This window comes from Thunnus thynnus, chromosome 12 (assembly GCF_963924715.1).
Source record: "Thunnus thynnus chromosome 12, fThuThy2.1, whole genome shotgun sequence".
Classification (NCBI taxonomy): Eukaryota; Metazoa; Chordata; class Actinopteri; order Scombriformes; family Scombridae; genus Thunnus; species Thunnus thynnus.
In genome coordinates this window covers 10,604,184-10,618,971 of record NC_089528.1, presented here as the reverse complement: position 1 = coordinate 10,618,971, position 14,788 = coordinate 10,604,184, and the positions used below count along the sequence as shown (strand labels likewise).

The 14,788-nt window shown below is 40.1% G+C and overlaps 1 protein-coding gene across 4 annotated transcripts; it reads right to left on the bottom strand.

The window, feature by feature from the left end:
* Positions 1–205: 205 nt before the first annotated feature.
* On the bottom strand, positions 206–13,943 carry b3gnt5b (UDP-GlcNAc:betaGal beta-1,3-N-acetylglucosaminyltransferase 5b). 4 transcript variants are annotated; one of them, XM_067605342.1, is made up of 3 exons: positions 13,865–13,943; positions 4,882–5,007; positions 206–2,541 (listed from the first exon to the last, which is right to left on the bottom strand). In XM_067605342.1, the coding sequence occupies exon 3, from the start codon at positions 2,219–2,221 to the stop codon at positions 1,058–1,060; it is 1,164 nt and encodes a 387-aa protein (XP_067461443.1). In that variant the 5' UTR covers positions 2,222–2,541; positions 4,882–5,007; positions 13,865–13,943; the 3' UTR covers positions 206–1,057. The 4 variants fall into 4 exon arrangements, with proteins under 4 accessions (XP_067461443.1, XP_067461442.1, XP_067461440.1 ...); XM_067605341.1 differs by lacking the exon at positions 13,865–13,943 and adding an exon at positions 13,592–13,844; XM_067605339.1 differs by lacking the exon at positions 13,865–13,943 and adding an exon at positions 6,868–7,037.
* Positions 13,944–14,788: the final 845 nt, after the last annotated feature.

Sequence of the window (14,788 nt, the reverse complement as noted above, 5' to 3'; positions counted from 1 at the left end):
CCTGCTGCTGTGTTGTGATATTCTGACATGTATTGGAGCGCTGAAGTTGTATTGAAAAAGCTAAAAGTTGTGCAGTCAAACAGGTAAAATCTTCAGCTGTTCTCAAGTGTATTAACAGAAGTTTCCTGAGCTCATGTTTCCTGGCCAACAAAATAACATGACTGATGACAACTACTAACAATAATAAAGAAGCACTTTGACAATATTTGAAACTCTTTTACACCACTGAGAACAGAGTGGAGATTTTATTTAATTAAAAAACATGTTTCACAATTTCAGTTACATAAAAAAGATGAATTTTATGAAGTTCAATGAAGTTCAATTTAGAACCCACACTTCATCATTATTATTTTGAACACAGGAACTGTTTCTAAAGCCTGTTCAATTACACATCTATTCTACAGTTTATCTCACTGTTTGGAATTTTACACTTCATGACGTGTGGACATTTTTAGATCTGACAGGTCACTGACTGACTATATATTTTGACTCACATAAGGAAGTCCAAATGTGTTACTTCTGCTTTGCGTCATTATTTTAGAACCATCCTGTAAGTATATAGATAGTTTGAATAAAGTAATTCAACAGGTATTTGCCGGTGATAGAGGTGGCATTCATGATAGGAAAATGTTTTTGCAACTGTTGAAATCCAAGATAGGGAGGAAGTACTCTCTGAATTGACTGACTGACATGCAAAAACAAATGAGTTAGTTGATTTAAAATCCCATTTGTGAGTGAGGTTGGGACAATATCTTTTCAGGACCTATTTTCAACACATTCTGCTGTCAATGCAAAGCCAGTGTTGTCACATTACTAAACGCCCAAGGCCAGAGGTCAGTGATGCGTTGGTGATCTCACACTAACAGTATCAGACATCAATCGTCTGGTCTCTTTGTGTCTCGCAACACCCAACACACACTCCAGTGTTCTGACAGACATGGGTGTCCGACTGAAAGGACTGAGGTAATATTCGCAGCGATGATCCTTACTTCATTATGATTGATGACACATGCGCTCTCTCTCTTTCAAACACTGACACACACAAACCTGAATAATACTACAAAAAGGCTGCCTTGCAGGGGTAGGTGTTGAAATAGTAGGGTTTACAAAGCAGTGCCATTTTCACAGCAGTGCAGTACAGCCTCCCTATGAGTCCAGAGGTCCTCTGTTTCACCTGCGGGTGTGTCGCCGCCTTCCACAGGTCATAGATATCCTCCACATGACCATGTGACGTCATCATCTGGTCATAGATACACAGGTGGTAGGGCGCCTTGCCCTCCCCTGAGAAATAGAGGTGCTCCTGCGGTGACACACCGATAGCATTGGCACAGATACCCATAAACACATCATCTATGTAAAGGGAGGCGTTCAGGGTCAGCGTGGCTTGATAGATTTTGTCCGCTACGTCCCTGGAGACCACGTACCCCGCCCCAGCTGTGTAGTCAGGGTAAGACAACCACTGGTACATCTCAAAGGACACATAATACTTGCTGTCCTTGCTGCGGATTGGTGGCGCCCCTCTGTGCACTCGACCAATCCAAAAGTCTGTGACTCCTCTGCTGCTCATGTCCTGCAGGTAGCTCACCAGGTTGGGCATATGAACGAAGATGTCGTCGTCAGCGGTCATGAGGAAGCGGGCGTGGGCGCAGCGGCTGTGCATCCAGTGGAACTGCAGGATCAGCTTCAGTGTCAGGTTGTGGAAGGAGTCTAAAAAGTCTTGTTGGATCAAATCGCCATGGAGACCGTCCTCGTGGATGAGCTGCTCCTGAAAACCGACCCTGCTCCTCTTGCTCAAGGAGGGCTCGTCCTTTTTGGTCTGAGGCGCTCCCAAGGCGAACACCACCTTCACTGTCACTCCCAGGGAGTTTTGGATGTAGGTCTCATTACCCCAGGTGGATCTGATGGCTTTACGCCTCTCAATGTTCTCTGGGGATGTTTTGACAAAGAGCAGCAAGAGGACGTCCTTGCCGGTGCACTTATCTGGATGGTCCAGCAGGTAACGGAAATTGCTGAAGCTCCGGGCCTGCTCACGTGGGATGGTGAGGCTCTTGTTGATGTAGGCGAAGCGGTTCACCAGGTAGCGGTAGGAGTAGGACTTGACATGGCTGACGACACTGTTGTCGAGCTGCTCCCAGCAAACCATCACCACTGACAGTACCAGGCAGGTGGTCATCAGCTGCACACACTGGCATTTTCGTATCCGGCGGAAATTCACAAACATCCTGGAATCTTGTCACCCGGTGGCGGTGGTCCCTGTCTGGTTGGTGATGGTGGTGAAGCAGCTGGTTTTATCAGCGTGTGAGGAGGAGGCAATGTGGCAGAGGTGGTGGAGGTTCAGAGTGTTGTTCCAGTGCCTCAGTGCAGCACTTGGTGGGTCTTCCATCCTAGGCTTTCCACATTCAGCAGGAGGCATAAGGTGGTGGTGGGAGTCACTGGATCTGCTGGGAAACGTCCTCCATCGCAGAAGAATCCCTCACACGCTCACAGTCACCCAGCGGCTGGACATTCATCTTTCACCCATGAGGCTGTCACTTCGAAGCTCTGAGAAAAGAGAACACATTTGCTGTGGTGACACAGTTTCATGACGTCTGATGACTGATGAAACCAAATGTGGAAGAGAGTAGAACCTCAGCTTCTTTTTCTTCCAAAAGGGGGAATTGAAAATGTAAAAAAAACCCACCATACTTTCTCAATTGCTGCTTAACCAATACCTTCCCTATTTGCTCCATCTGGTCTCATGCTGGGTCATGATTTTCTTAATTTTTCTTGATGTGTTGTCTAGTGCAGCATTCTGTGATGACTATTAATAAATCTGATGATCTGCAATCAACTTAAGACATGAATCAACTCTGGATGTCATTGACATTTTTGATTCAATTAAATATGTTTCTCACAGTAAAAGAGGACCACACTTTTGTTTATCAGTCAGAAAGAGAAAGCATGTGCTCCTGCTTATGTGCAGGAGTAGTAACGTTAGCTGAAAAGTCAAAAGTTAGTGGGTGGGTGTGGGGGTGGGGTGGGGTGTACTGAATGCAAAAGCTAACACAGCAAATGTTGCAATACAAGCTGGTCCATAATGGAGGGGTTTAAGGTGCGGACCCACTGAAATCGCTGAGAGTCATGGAAAGCATTCGGACACAATGGACAGCGCCAGAATAGCTCTGCAGCACAATGCGGGACGAGAATAGCCTGCTTCCGCCCGGGCCTGGGCTAAAACCAAGGGGGGATCATGATGGGCCCGGGGCCTGGGACTCCCACCGCACCCCGAGAGCTTTTTAAACATCATTGGATGGCCTGTGCCTAATGGGGTCACTGGCTCAGAATGGCTCTCTTTTCTCTCAGCCTGATAATGAGAAACTCTGCTTCACCTCTGGTTCACATTAGCCTCCTGCTCAATTACTGTATACACCCAGTACTTTGTTATGTAGTACACTTTTCTCTGCAAGGCCAAATACCTTAATTTACAGCCTCGCTTTAATAAAGGATATATCTGTTATATATGCTTACTCTTGTCAGCAATTTGATAGAGGGTGATGGACTTTCAAAGGCCAGTAAGGAGATAAGAACACATACCTGAACTGTGACCCACGCATGTATGAATATGAGAGTATATGGGAGGATTTCTGATTATGTTATTGATGCAGGTTTACTCACCCAATTTACACTTACCTCTGGTGGTAACTAACAACATAGTGAGTTTGGGTAGGTTTCTGCCTTCACTCTGAACACATGGTTCTCACAGCATTGAAAAATTACATTAAAAACCACAGCTTTCAGCTTTCTAGGAACGGTATCCCTGTTACTCTGGATAAACTAGAGTACATATTTCAAACTGTTTCATACACAGGACTTATTCTTCAGTAGGAAGTAGTTGCAAAGAATATTGACACAGTTTCCAGAAAAACAAGTTGCTGTTGACTGTTTTTGCTACACCTACTTTTTGAAAGCTTTAAGTGCCTCCACAGTATTGGGAAGCAGAAAACTGAAAAGAACAGAATAAATTAAACCAAAACTACCTGTTCGTGCAGATATACTGTATAGGTTAACATAGGTTAGGGATAAAAATATTTATTGGTTGAACCGGCCCTTTAAGAATGAGGCATAACCAGCTGTCCAGCCCCATAACATGCCTTCATGTGTCTGCTGTTTGTATAATAACATACACAGATAAGAATATAGTACAGTAGAAAAGCTAATAGGTTCCATCCACTCTAAGATACACACACTACTACTATTACTACTACTATATTTTTTAACATATATGTTTTTGAGTTATATACTTTATACTCTTAACAACAGCTTGACAAACCAACGCTGAGGCGGGACTCATTTGCTCAATAAGAAAAAGAAAAGACACAATAGATTGCAAACTGAACTGTTTGATTCAGATCCCCATAGAGACAGGACTCGTGTGACAGGTGCACAATCATCATTCAACAATGAGACTGTGCTTAATTGATAAGACCTTTTTTCCAGCCTAAGGTATTGTGTGCGAGACAGTATTATTTTAAAAAATGTAGCCTTCTTTCAATATTCCTCTAGTTTTCTTTTGAAGCGGTGAATTCATTCATTCTTGTGTTTGCTTATAGACTCAATTCACTTAGATTATTGACTTAAGGTGTTGCCACGTTCATGCTGTCCTGCTGTCATTTGTCACACTCTATCTGACTGCTTTAATATATAACACAAAGAGCACAGGAATGAGCCCAAATGCAACCCTTCAAGTGTTGATCTTGCATCTAAAACAAGCACGGTGTAAGTGAATCACCCCACTAGCATATTTCTAAAGTCACCGTTTGTAAAAATAGATTTGAAATGCACACAGGGAGGGAAGGAGGGAGGGGCAAGCACACCATCACTCGACTGAGAAGCAACACTTACCGGAAAAATAAAATATCTGTGTGTGAATCCAAGACAGAGAGGCAGCGACAGTCTTCTTTTCTCTCCGAGTTGTCTTCTCTGCTCCACAGATCCTCTTCTCTGGTTGAAGTTACCCGTTTACTTTTCCTTCAGGGGACAGGAGGTGAAAAGCTCCTTAATTAAACAGTCAAAGCCTCCGCGTGGAGTGTCTCAGTAAGGATATCTGTGAGGGCGTGATAGAGTGTTTTTTTATCTGATCCTTCCTCTGCCCTGAGTGTGTAGACAGTAAGTTGCTTGTAAATGTGCTGGTTGCCTTGGTTCTTCTGTGTGGGGGTGGCCTGTAGTCTGTGTGTGTGTGGTAATGGGTGGGGGGTGGGAAGACCTGCCCTCTGTGCCTCATCTTTGTGCAAAAGGGAGGATGACAGAAGATCTGACTCAATTCATCATCTGATAGGAATTGCTGTTTTCAAAAATGATGTGTTGGTTGTTTTAGCTCCCTGTTGCAATACTGATTTCGTGTCACATCATGTAGAAGTTTTTCTGACCTTTAAGCATTCGTTCAACCATTGAATGAAGTCACTGAATAAGTGATTTGACTATATTTGCTTACTTACTGTTGGTGGAAAATAAGACATCCTCCATTTCACTACGTTGTATTTCTGTGCTTGTGAGGGGATATCACCAACATAAGGAAATATACTATATGCTTCAGACCAACTATCAGATAATACTTAAGAATCACATCTCTTCACTGTTGAATGATTTAGTTAAGTAAATGGGCTGTCCCCACGAAGCAATCAGCACTTTGGGTGCTGAGCTGCAACAGTTGACCCTTTCACGAGTTAACATGCAATTCTGTACAACCAGATTACTGAGAAAAAACAATTTATAGAGGGGCTTTGACTGAAGTGTTTACATCGTTCACAGAATGAGTGATTTCTTCAACAACCACAGCTAACATGTTTGGGGCATTTTATGTCTTCATAGTGACAGTAGAGATGACAGGAAACAAGGTGAGAGATGGAACAATATGCAAAAAGGCTCCACTGCCAGAATCAAACTGTGGACATTGTGTTTATGTTGCCTGTGCCTTAACCAGTAGGAGATAACCAGAGATATATTTAAACCCAAATAAATATTCTTTTTTTTCCTGTACACCTTATTCTTCATATTTGTTTGTTTTATGCTAACACAGTTTTTGTATGTCCCGCTGACATGATGTGTATTGACTAAAAGAATTGTAGTATACCGATTGTGTCTCAGTTAGCCCTGTAATTAGTACATAATTACTTTTCCATGAAACCCTCCTAAGAATTGAGTTAAATATCCGTGTTCCTTTCTTACACATTACTTTGGCCATGTGATGTTGTCCCTAAAATTTTTTTTCTTCCCACAACTCCCAGACATGCTGCTGTTTGTTTAAGTCATACTTTTTGTGTCCAGTTTCAAAATGAAACAGACAGAACTTGAGTGTCAGACGGACTTACCAGTATGTCTACACAAGCCACAGTGATTTCAAAACTGATGAGCATTCACACATGGTATTATTTAGACTAGATCAACCAGATGTTTGGGTGCTTTAATGTGGTTATTTGAACTGTTAACATGTATGTAAAGAATGTGAGGACACTCAGATTTCAAAATTAGTAAAACTTGTTCTAGCAGAAACTTTTGTCTGGGTTGTGTAAGATGCAAAGAAAACAGAACTATAGACAAACAACAGACTAAAAAAAACGTGGACGTAGTCACCGTGACGTTACCCATTGGTTTGTGGACTGCCGTTTTGAGTTTTGAGGCCTCGACTTTAGCGATTTGACCGTCGCCATCTTTGAGTTTTGGAGCCAGAAGCAAGAAGACATTGGGACGAGAGAGTGGAGCTGACCATAACACTAGCTGCTAGCTTGGTTAGCTCTGTGCATTTACAGTCTATGGTTAACTGTGATAATGCTAATGCTAATTTTCGCTAGCGAAAAACAGGCTTAAAACCATTAAACAAAACTTACTTACCGAAAAAGCTAAACAGCAGAGTCCTTAGAGGGTCCTTATCACAATACACAACAAACGCTGAACAAGCGTTTTTTTAAGTGACCAAAATGTAACAATTAACTTTCATGAACTGAAAACACACTGTGAAATAGCAGCGCCCATACTCCGTCAATCTGGGGTTACGCCCTGATTACCTTACGTAATCAACGTTGTCGCCAATCACAACCACAACGTAGCCACGCCCTAAAGCATACCTACTTTATCGTCTATTTTACTCTAAATTGGACCATCATTTACAAAATGAACATCATGATGCATTGAAGACTTGAAACTAGTGATTGAGACCATAAACTCATTAGGAAAGTGTTTAGTGAGATAATAAATCAAGTGAGAAGTAGGGTCATTTTCTCATAGACTTCTTTCTGCAACCAGTGGAGTCGCCCCCTGCTGGCCATTAGAGAGAATGCAGGTTTAAGTCACTTCTGCATTGGCTTCACATTTCAGACCGGCAGCTACCTGCTTGAGACAAACCAAAAACACCCACACCAAATATAATTACACCGATTTATTTTTCATTTTGGCTTGTACTTTTTATCACCCAAACAACGTTGCTTTTTTATTCAAACAGAGACTTATAATGTTGTCGTCAAAATGGCAGTCATGGTTTAGGACAAACAAGCAACCTCCAAACTGTCAAACCACTTTCAAAGCAGCTTCTCAGAATATCACCTGAGAGTTTGGCAACCGACTGGTACAGTAGATGGATGTCTAAAAATATACAGAATGACCTGATTAGAAGAAATGCTTGTCAGGAGGTCACAGATGTAGAAGACTAAGGTCGTGCTGAGCACATGACTGAATGCATGATGGGATTTTTCAAGTGTATTAATAAAGGACAGGTTCAGATTTTTGTAAGTCTATCTAATAAAAAAAACGTACATCACATATGTACATTAAAAAGGCATTGAAAAGATAATTTCCTAACGCAACTGCACTGTAGGAGATTGACGACAAAATCTTCATTCTGTACAAAAAGGAATTCTATGGTTAAACAGAAGTGAATATCTGAGGCAGTGTTTCCCTGGACGCTACCTGCTGAACTGCAATGGATACAGAAAGAGGACATTTTGAACTAAAAAGACTGGACACACATGTTGGCATCAATAAAACAGAAACACTAACATATTAGCTAATACTACCTACTGTACCTAACAAACTATTTGCTAACAAAGTACGCTACGTGTTAGCTAGTATTTCGTATGTCAACAAGTAATATTACCTAGCTAATAAATAATTTGCTAATGCACTCTTATTAACAGCTAACAATGAGTGTAATTTAAACAATGAATGAATGATGTCAAGCAACAGCTGAATAGTGAGAGAAATCCTGTGCATAGTCAATATAACACTGTAGTAATTAATGTAGCTTTTACAGGATAGGTCTTGTGATATTTTATATTTCTATTGTGGTCAAATCCCATGAAAAGACCAACTTAATCCTACTAACAAGTATTGGGCTGTGTAGCTAATGCCTGATAGCTTATTCTTCTGTAGCTATAGTCCCTGTTGAACATGACACTGTAGTTTATTTTCTCTGAAATGTGCCTTAATATTAGATTTTATGTGTTCAAATAGCGTTTATTAGGTATTTAAACCCTGATAGCAGCAGAAGCCATTGCCAGTCATTACAAATCCTGCATGGTCAAACACTGTTCAAACCTACAAAGCTTTATTTTAGATTCAAAAGCCTGTTGATTCCTACTAAAGACATAGTGTCAACTTTACAGAGGGCTAAATAATTTCTTTAACAGCTGGGCACCATAGGTGCCATCCTGTGTTTTTACAACAGCAAGACAGTGAATGTGGGATTGACTCAAAATAAACTACAGTGCCATGTTTATTGTGGTGAAGGAACATATCACCCAGTGCAAAGATGCGCCTCACTCATGTGTTTTTAGTAGTTTTTGGACAAAAATGTAGGTCTATGGCACAGAAGTATAAATATATCAGGATTTGGTTACACAGACTAATATTTTGTCAGTAGGATCAGTTTATTGTTGGTTTTCTTATTTTCACTGGATTTGACACAAATATAGAAGATCACCAGATTCATCTTAAAAAGTACAAACAAATGTATGAATACCTGTGGTGACAGCTGGTGTTTTTGTTTTCTCTGTGCACACTGGCGTAATTTTTTCCTATGATATACAATTTGAATAGCATTTGAATTGGAAAACCTCATGTGGCTGATTCTATACAGACTATCAGGAAGGAAGTACTGTTATTGCAGTTCAAGCATTAGATTCAAATTTCACACTGCTAGTGTGACACTCTTGATAGCTAACAACAGGAGCAGTGATGGCAACGGTCAAGAGAACTCAGTGGAAAATGGGAACAAAAAAGGGAACAAGGGAGAGTCTAATATCTCTTGTCAGTTCTTTATAGGGCTGGTTGCTTGTGGCAAAAATCATAATCACAATTATTTTAGACAATATTGAGATCACGATTATTTAACACGATTAGTCATTGACTTTGGAAACATCGTGCCTTTGTTGAACTTTTTAATAAAAATTTTCAACAGTGGGTTTCCTTGAACTTTACATATAATTCAACTGAAAAACCAATAAAAAATGTAAAAAAAAAAAAAAAAATTAGATAAATAAAAAATAAAATATATATATATATATATATATATATATATATATATATATATATATATATATAATATAATAAATTTGATCAAAATAAGTAAGATCTATGTTGTAGTGCACTTCCACAACCTACTGAAAACTACTCAACATATCATATATAAAAATAATAAATAAATACATACATACATAAGACCAAAATAGTTGAAATATTATACTGATTGTTGAGATGCATGTCATGTGGAGAGTGATCAATACTAAAATGATCATTCGTCATGGTACTTTGAGAAGCAAGATGTTTGACATCATTTGAAATCATTGACTTGTTTTGTCATTCAGTGTATTAACATACATTTGAGTCATCATGTTGCAGTCAGTTTTCTCCAGAAAGCTGATTACTTAACTGCCACATGAACGAGAAACCTGCTTTCTGTAATCGGAGTATATTATTAGAGAATCATGCTTTCCACGGGTAGATTGTTACTCCCTGGAGAATTTCGATTTCTCTGCCCTGTATACGCGTAACCTATCTAATAATTTTTAAATCAGTTTTGTACAAGTAAACGTGCACAATAACAGACTGCAGAAAGAAAGCGCGGCGCTGAGCGGCTGGAAGACACGTTGGCTCTGTGAGGAAGACCACGCTCTGCTTTTCTCTTACTGTCCGGCTGCTCCGACACACGATGCTTTGGATTTATAACAAGACAAAAACGGAATGCGGCACAATAATAGTTTTATCTCGATTATCTTGTTGTCATAATCGTCGGAAGCCGTAAACTTAATTGAAAATAAAATTCAATTAATCGCAGGGTCGTTGTTTCAGCGAAAACCAGGGCATTGCAATGTGACATGACGTCAGAAATACTCAGTCGCTGCGTCAGAAATCACATACTATGCACTACATACTCAATATTTGTACTATCATTCAGCATACGTCTGTGTGAATTAACAGTAGTATCTATCTCTTCGGACGCACTGAGCCGTAATTATCACGTCACTTCCTGACAGCCTCCTTGCCGGTTGAAGACGCGTAACCATGGTAACCGTGCCAAACATAAAGTCTGAACTAATTTTAAAAAATGTACTACACCTAGCAAAGTGAAACCCTACTTAAAGTGAAGCGTTACTGACATTACGCCAGAATTGCCCTGTTCGCTCTCCGCCCCTGTCTGTTATGTCGTTATTGTCGTCGTCACTACTGCATTGCATTGTGGGATATGTATGCCGGCGTAGTGTCCAGTGCTTTCATATTGTAATATTTCCCCGGAAAAAGTATGCACTTCACGTACTATTGGTTTCATACTAAGGTTTCGAACATACTAAAAACATTCACGTACTGTTAGCATACTAAATAGCATGTTAATATGGAGGTTCGGTTACCTAAAACTTTTCAAACTTTTCAAACTATTTAAAAGCCCAGTCCCTTTTACTGGCCGGGTATACCTACACGTTTTGATAAATAAAGGCCAGTCTCAATTAGAAGCCGGGTCTAAATTAATTAGGGCCGAGCACCTAGCGGTGCGAAGGCCCTATTGTAATTCAAGGAATTATTATTATTATTATTATTATTGTTATTATTATTATTATTATTATTATTACACTCCATGAAGAAAAGCATTTTTGAGCGGCTAATGGTGCTCGAAAACTAATGAAATTTGCACATTCATCAAAAGTGGTGAAAATTTTAATATTTTATTGGTCTCGAGCATGGGCACTGGAAAATGGCTCGATGGCGCCTCCTAGAAAATCTCAAATTTGAACCCCTCCTTTCAGTTTCATGTAGATGAACAAAATTCACTGGGCACATGTAAGACACAAATTATTGTGCTTGGCCCTAAACAACTTAGAAACACATTATCTAATGATTTAGCTAATCTAGATGGCGTTGCCCTGGCCTCCAGCACCACCAAAAGGAATCTGGGAGTTATTTTTGATCATGATATGTTCTTCAACTCCCACATAAAACAAAATTCAAGGACTGCCTTTTATTTTAACAAACTCCTCCTAGAGATTTAACCCCACCAACTTCAAATTTTGTCAGTGTCATCTTAAGACCTTTGTGATGAAAAGTTATCAAGATCTTAAGCTTTCGCTGAGTGCCCTTGCCGTGGCGACGCGGCAAACTTTGATGTTTCCCCATGAAACAGGAAGTCCTTATAACTCCGATATATATTGTCCAATCTGCACCAAATTTCTCATGCTTCATGAGGGTCCCATCCTGAATACATCTCTTGTCAATATTGAGACATATTCATAGCGCCACCTACTGGCGACAGGAAGTTACATGTTCAGTACTTTTATGAGCTGTACCAAGCAGGAGGAACAGATCCATCTTAAATTTGGTCAGAAAAACCTTAAGTCTTTGATGATTCCATATAGTGAAAATGGTGAGTTTTCACCAGATGCCTTTGCTATGGTGGCGCGGCGAATTTCGATGTTTCGCCATGAACAAAGAAAGTGTTATAACTTGACTCTGCATGACCAGATCTTTTCCAAATTTCCCATGCTTGATAAGGGTCCCGGTCTGAAGGCAAGTACAGGCTCATATTGAGTCATAGCCATAGCGCCACCTACTGGCAACAGGAAGTCGTAAGTGCCATTCTTTTGCTAACTACTCGTAACAGGTTAGCCAGAAACAAATAAAATTTGGTCAGCCGAGGTGTAAGACCTTGATGATGATAACTTTTGAAGCTTTTGAGTTTTCATCAGAAGCTGTTGCCATGGCAACACATTGTTTGCCACAAAATACGAAGCTGTTTTTAAAGGAGCTAGACATGCTTGAAAACTCACAAAACTTTGCACACACACGACAGGTCTTAATGGGTGTGGCAGAATGGCTCGACAGCGCCCTGTGTCAACCCCAGTGTCATGTTAAACCTACATGTACGAAAATTGGTACACACATGTATCATGCCAGGCCGCACAAAAATGTCTCTTGAACCCATAGCTTAAACCAAACAGGAAGTTGGCCAATTTGAATTTTGTGGTCAATTTTGGCGATTTTGCACGCCTTGTATTTTAATGAACTTCTCCTACAGCATTCATCATAATGACATGTGTAATGTAGACTAGATTGTGATCAAATGTTATCAAAATCTTGAGTTTTCACTGAATACCCTTGCTGTGGCAACGCGGCAAACTTAGACGTTTCACCATGAGGCAGGAAGTTGCTGTAGCTTTAATGTACATCGTCCAACCTGCACCAAATGTCTCATGCTTGGTAAGAACCCTATTCTGAACACATCTACATGACAATATTGAGTCGTAGTCATAGCGCCACCTACTGACAACAGGAAATCAGCCTTATATGACAAACATCATCTGATTCACATGAATTTTTCAAGGTGTGGTCTACAGTTGATATACAGCAAAATGATGTTTACTTAATGGGTGTTCTCCAGCACCACATAGGACACAGGAAATGATATTTAACTCTCGTCCAGTGTTCGATGAGTCCGGTCCTGAACACATCTGCATGCCTGCAATAAAAGTCCTTCGGCTGAGCCACGCCCCGACGTGCGTAAGGGTGCGAGGGCCCAATCATTGCTGCTTGCAGCTTTAATTATTACTATTATTATTATTATTATTATTATTATTATTATTATTATTATTATTATTATTATCATCATTATTATTATTATTATTGTTACCACAGATGCAGTTTTTTCTTTTAATCATCATTTGCAATCGTAAGTCAGTAATGAGGAAAAAACTCGGAAACGCAGCAGCGCGACAAATCTCCATGAACCCTCTTGCTCTCTGAATTCAATTAAATAAACAGTGCTTTACTTGCATGGAAGTTTCAAGAATGATGATGCCAAAGCATAAAAGTACAATTTGTCCAAATATTTGGACGGTACACAATAACAGTAATGTGAACATTTTGCGCAATAGCTCCATTTCCGTAGCTCTTGTCTCCACCCCGCCCATCTCTCTCAGCATGATAATGTAACCCATCTACCAGACACCCATACAACATAGACTACACACAGCAATCATCCATAATTTAACACCGCTCTCCATCATCACAACAATACTTTCTAACACATGTTAGCCAACTACAAAAATACAACGCACCTGCATAACAATTTACTCACCATACACTGAGTGAAACTTCATCACAGCTCCTTTCCTCCCAACTGCTTTCTGTCTATCTCTCTCTCCCTCAGTATGTGAGGTTGGTCAGTCTGTTTTAAACCTTTATGTGTTCCCAACCCGGACTGCTGCAGCTGTAGGCTCGGTTGTTAGCCGCCTGGCTAGCAGCTGCTCAGGAGCAACAGCTTGCAACACCGCCCACTTGACTACACTGACATTTCACATGTTGTAGATACATATTTACGTTTTGTGAAAAAACATCTATCTTTCTTTACCCAGGGGAGATTTGTTGAGCACAAATAATCAATTTTCAGGCAATGCAAGTGAAATTAGTTTCTTCTTCTTCTTTTAACGGATTCCAAGGTTTTGCAGCTGCCATACTTGTCATACCCCACCTGACGCCAATGATTAATCGCCCCGCCTAAGTTTATGATCAAAATTACATTCACAAAGGCTGATAAAAGCAACTTTATCCTATTGAACATTTAAGCGACTCATACCACAGTATAGTACATCAGAGGACATAGTTGTTTCCGCTTGCACAATATTTTAAGAAGACCCTGCTGTGTGAGAGGCTTTTAGACACAGGGCTGCTTTGAGCTAAATGCTAATGTCAGCATTCTAACATGCTGATGTTTAGTAGCTATATAGTTTACTATTTCACCAACTTAGTTTAGCATGTTAGCATGCTAACATATGTTAATTGAGTACAGCTGCTGGGAATGTCATCGGTTTTGCAGGTATTTGGTAAAAAACCAAACTCTAACCAAACAAAATTTTGACGTGACAATGGCGCTAGAGGGGGAGGGGATCACCAGAGTTATTACAATTCATCTTTAGGGGGATATGAATGTGTGATTCATACCTTGTTGATGAGACAAATTCTATGGCACTTCATTCAATAGTTGGTGAAACATTTCACAATTAAAAGTACTGCCTCAGTATTGTTGTATGCCTCTGCTAACCAGTCAAGTTGCAGTTTTCATCCAGGTGTGTCCAGACTCATAATATTTGTAGTGAAGACTCTGAAGGAATATAATGAAAGGTAGCAAGTGTATTTTTCTTATAAGTGTTCACATGCTTGGCTAATAAAGCTGATTCTGATAGAACACAAAGTTTTAGCCATGACAGTAGATGATCCTTCAGATGTGGATGTTACTGCAAAGAAGCTACAAATTCTAAAACGTGGATGCTTCCTT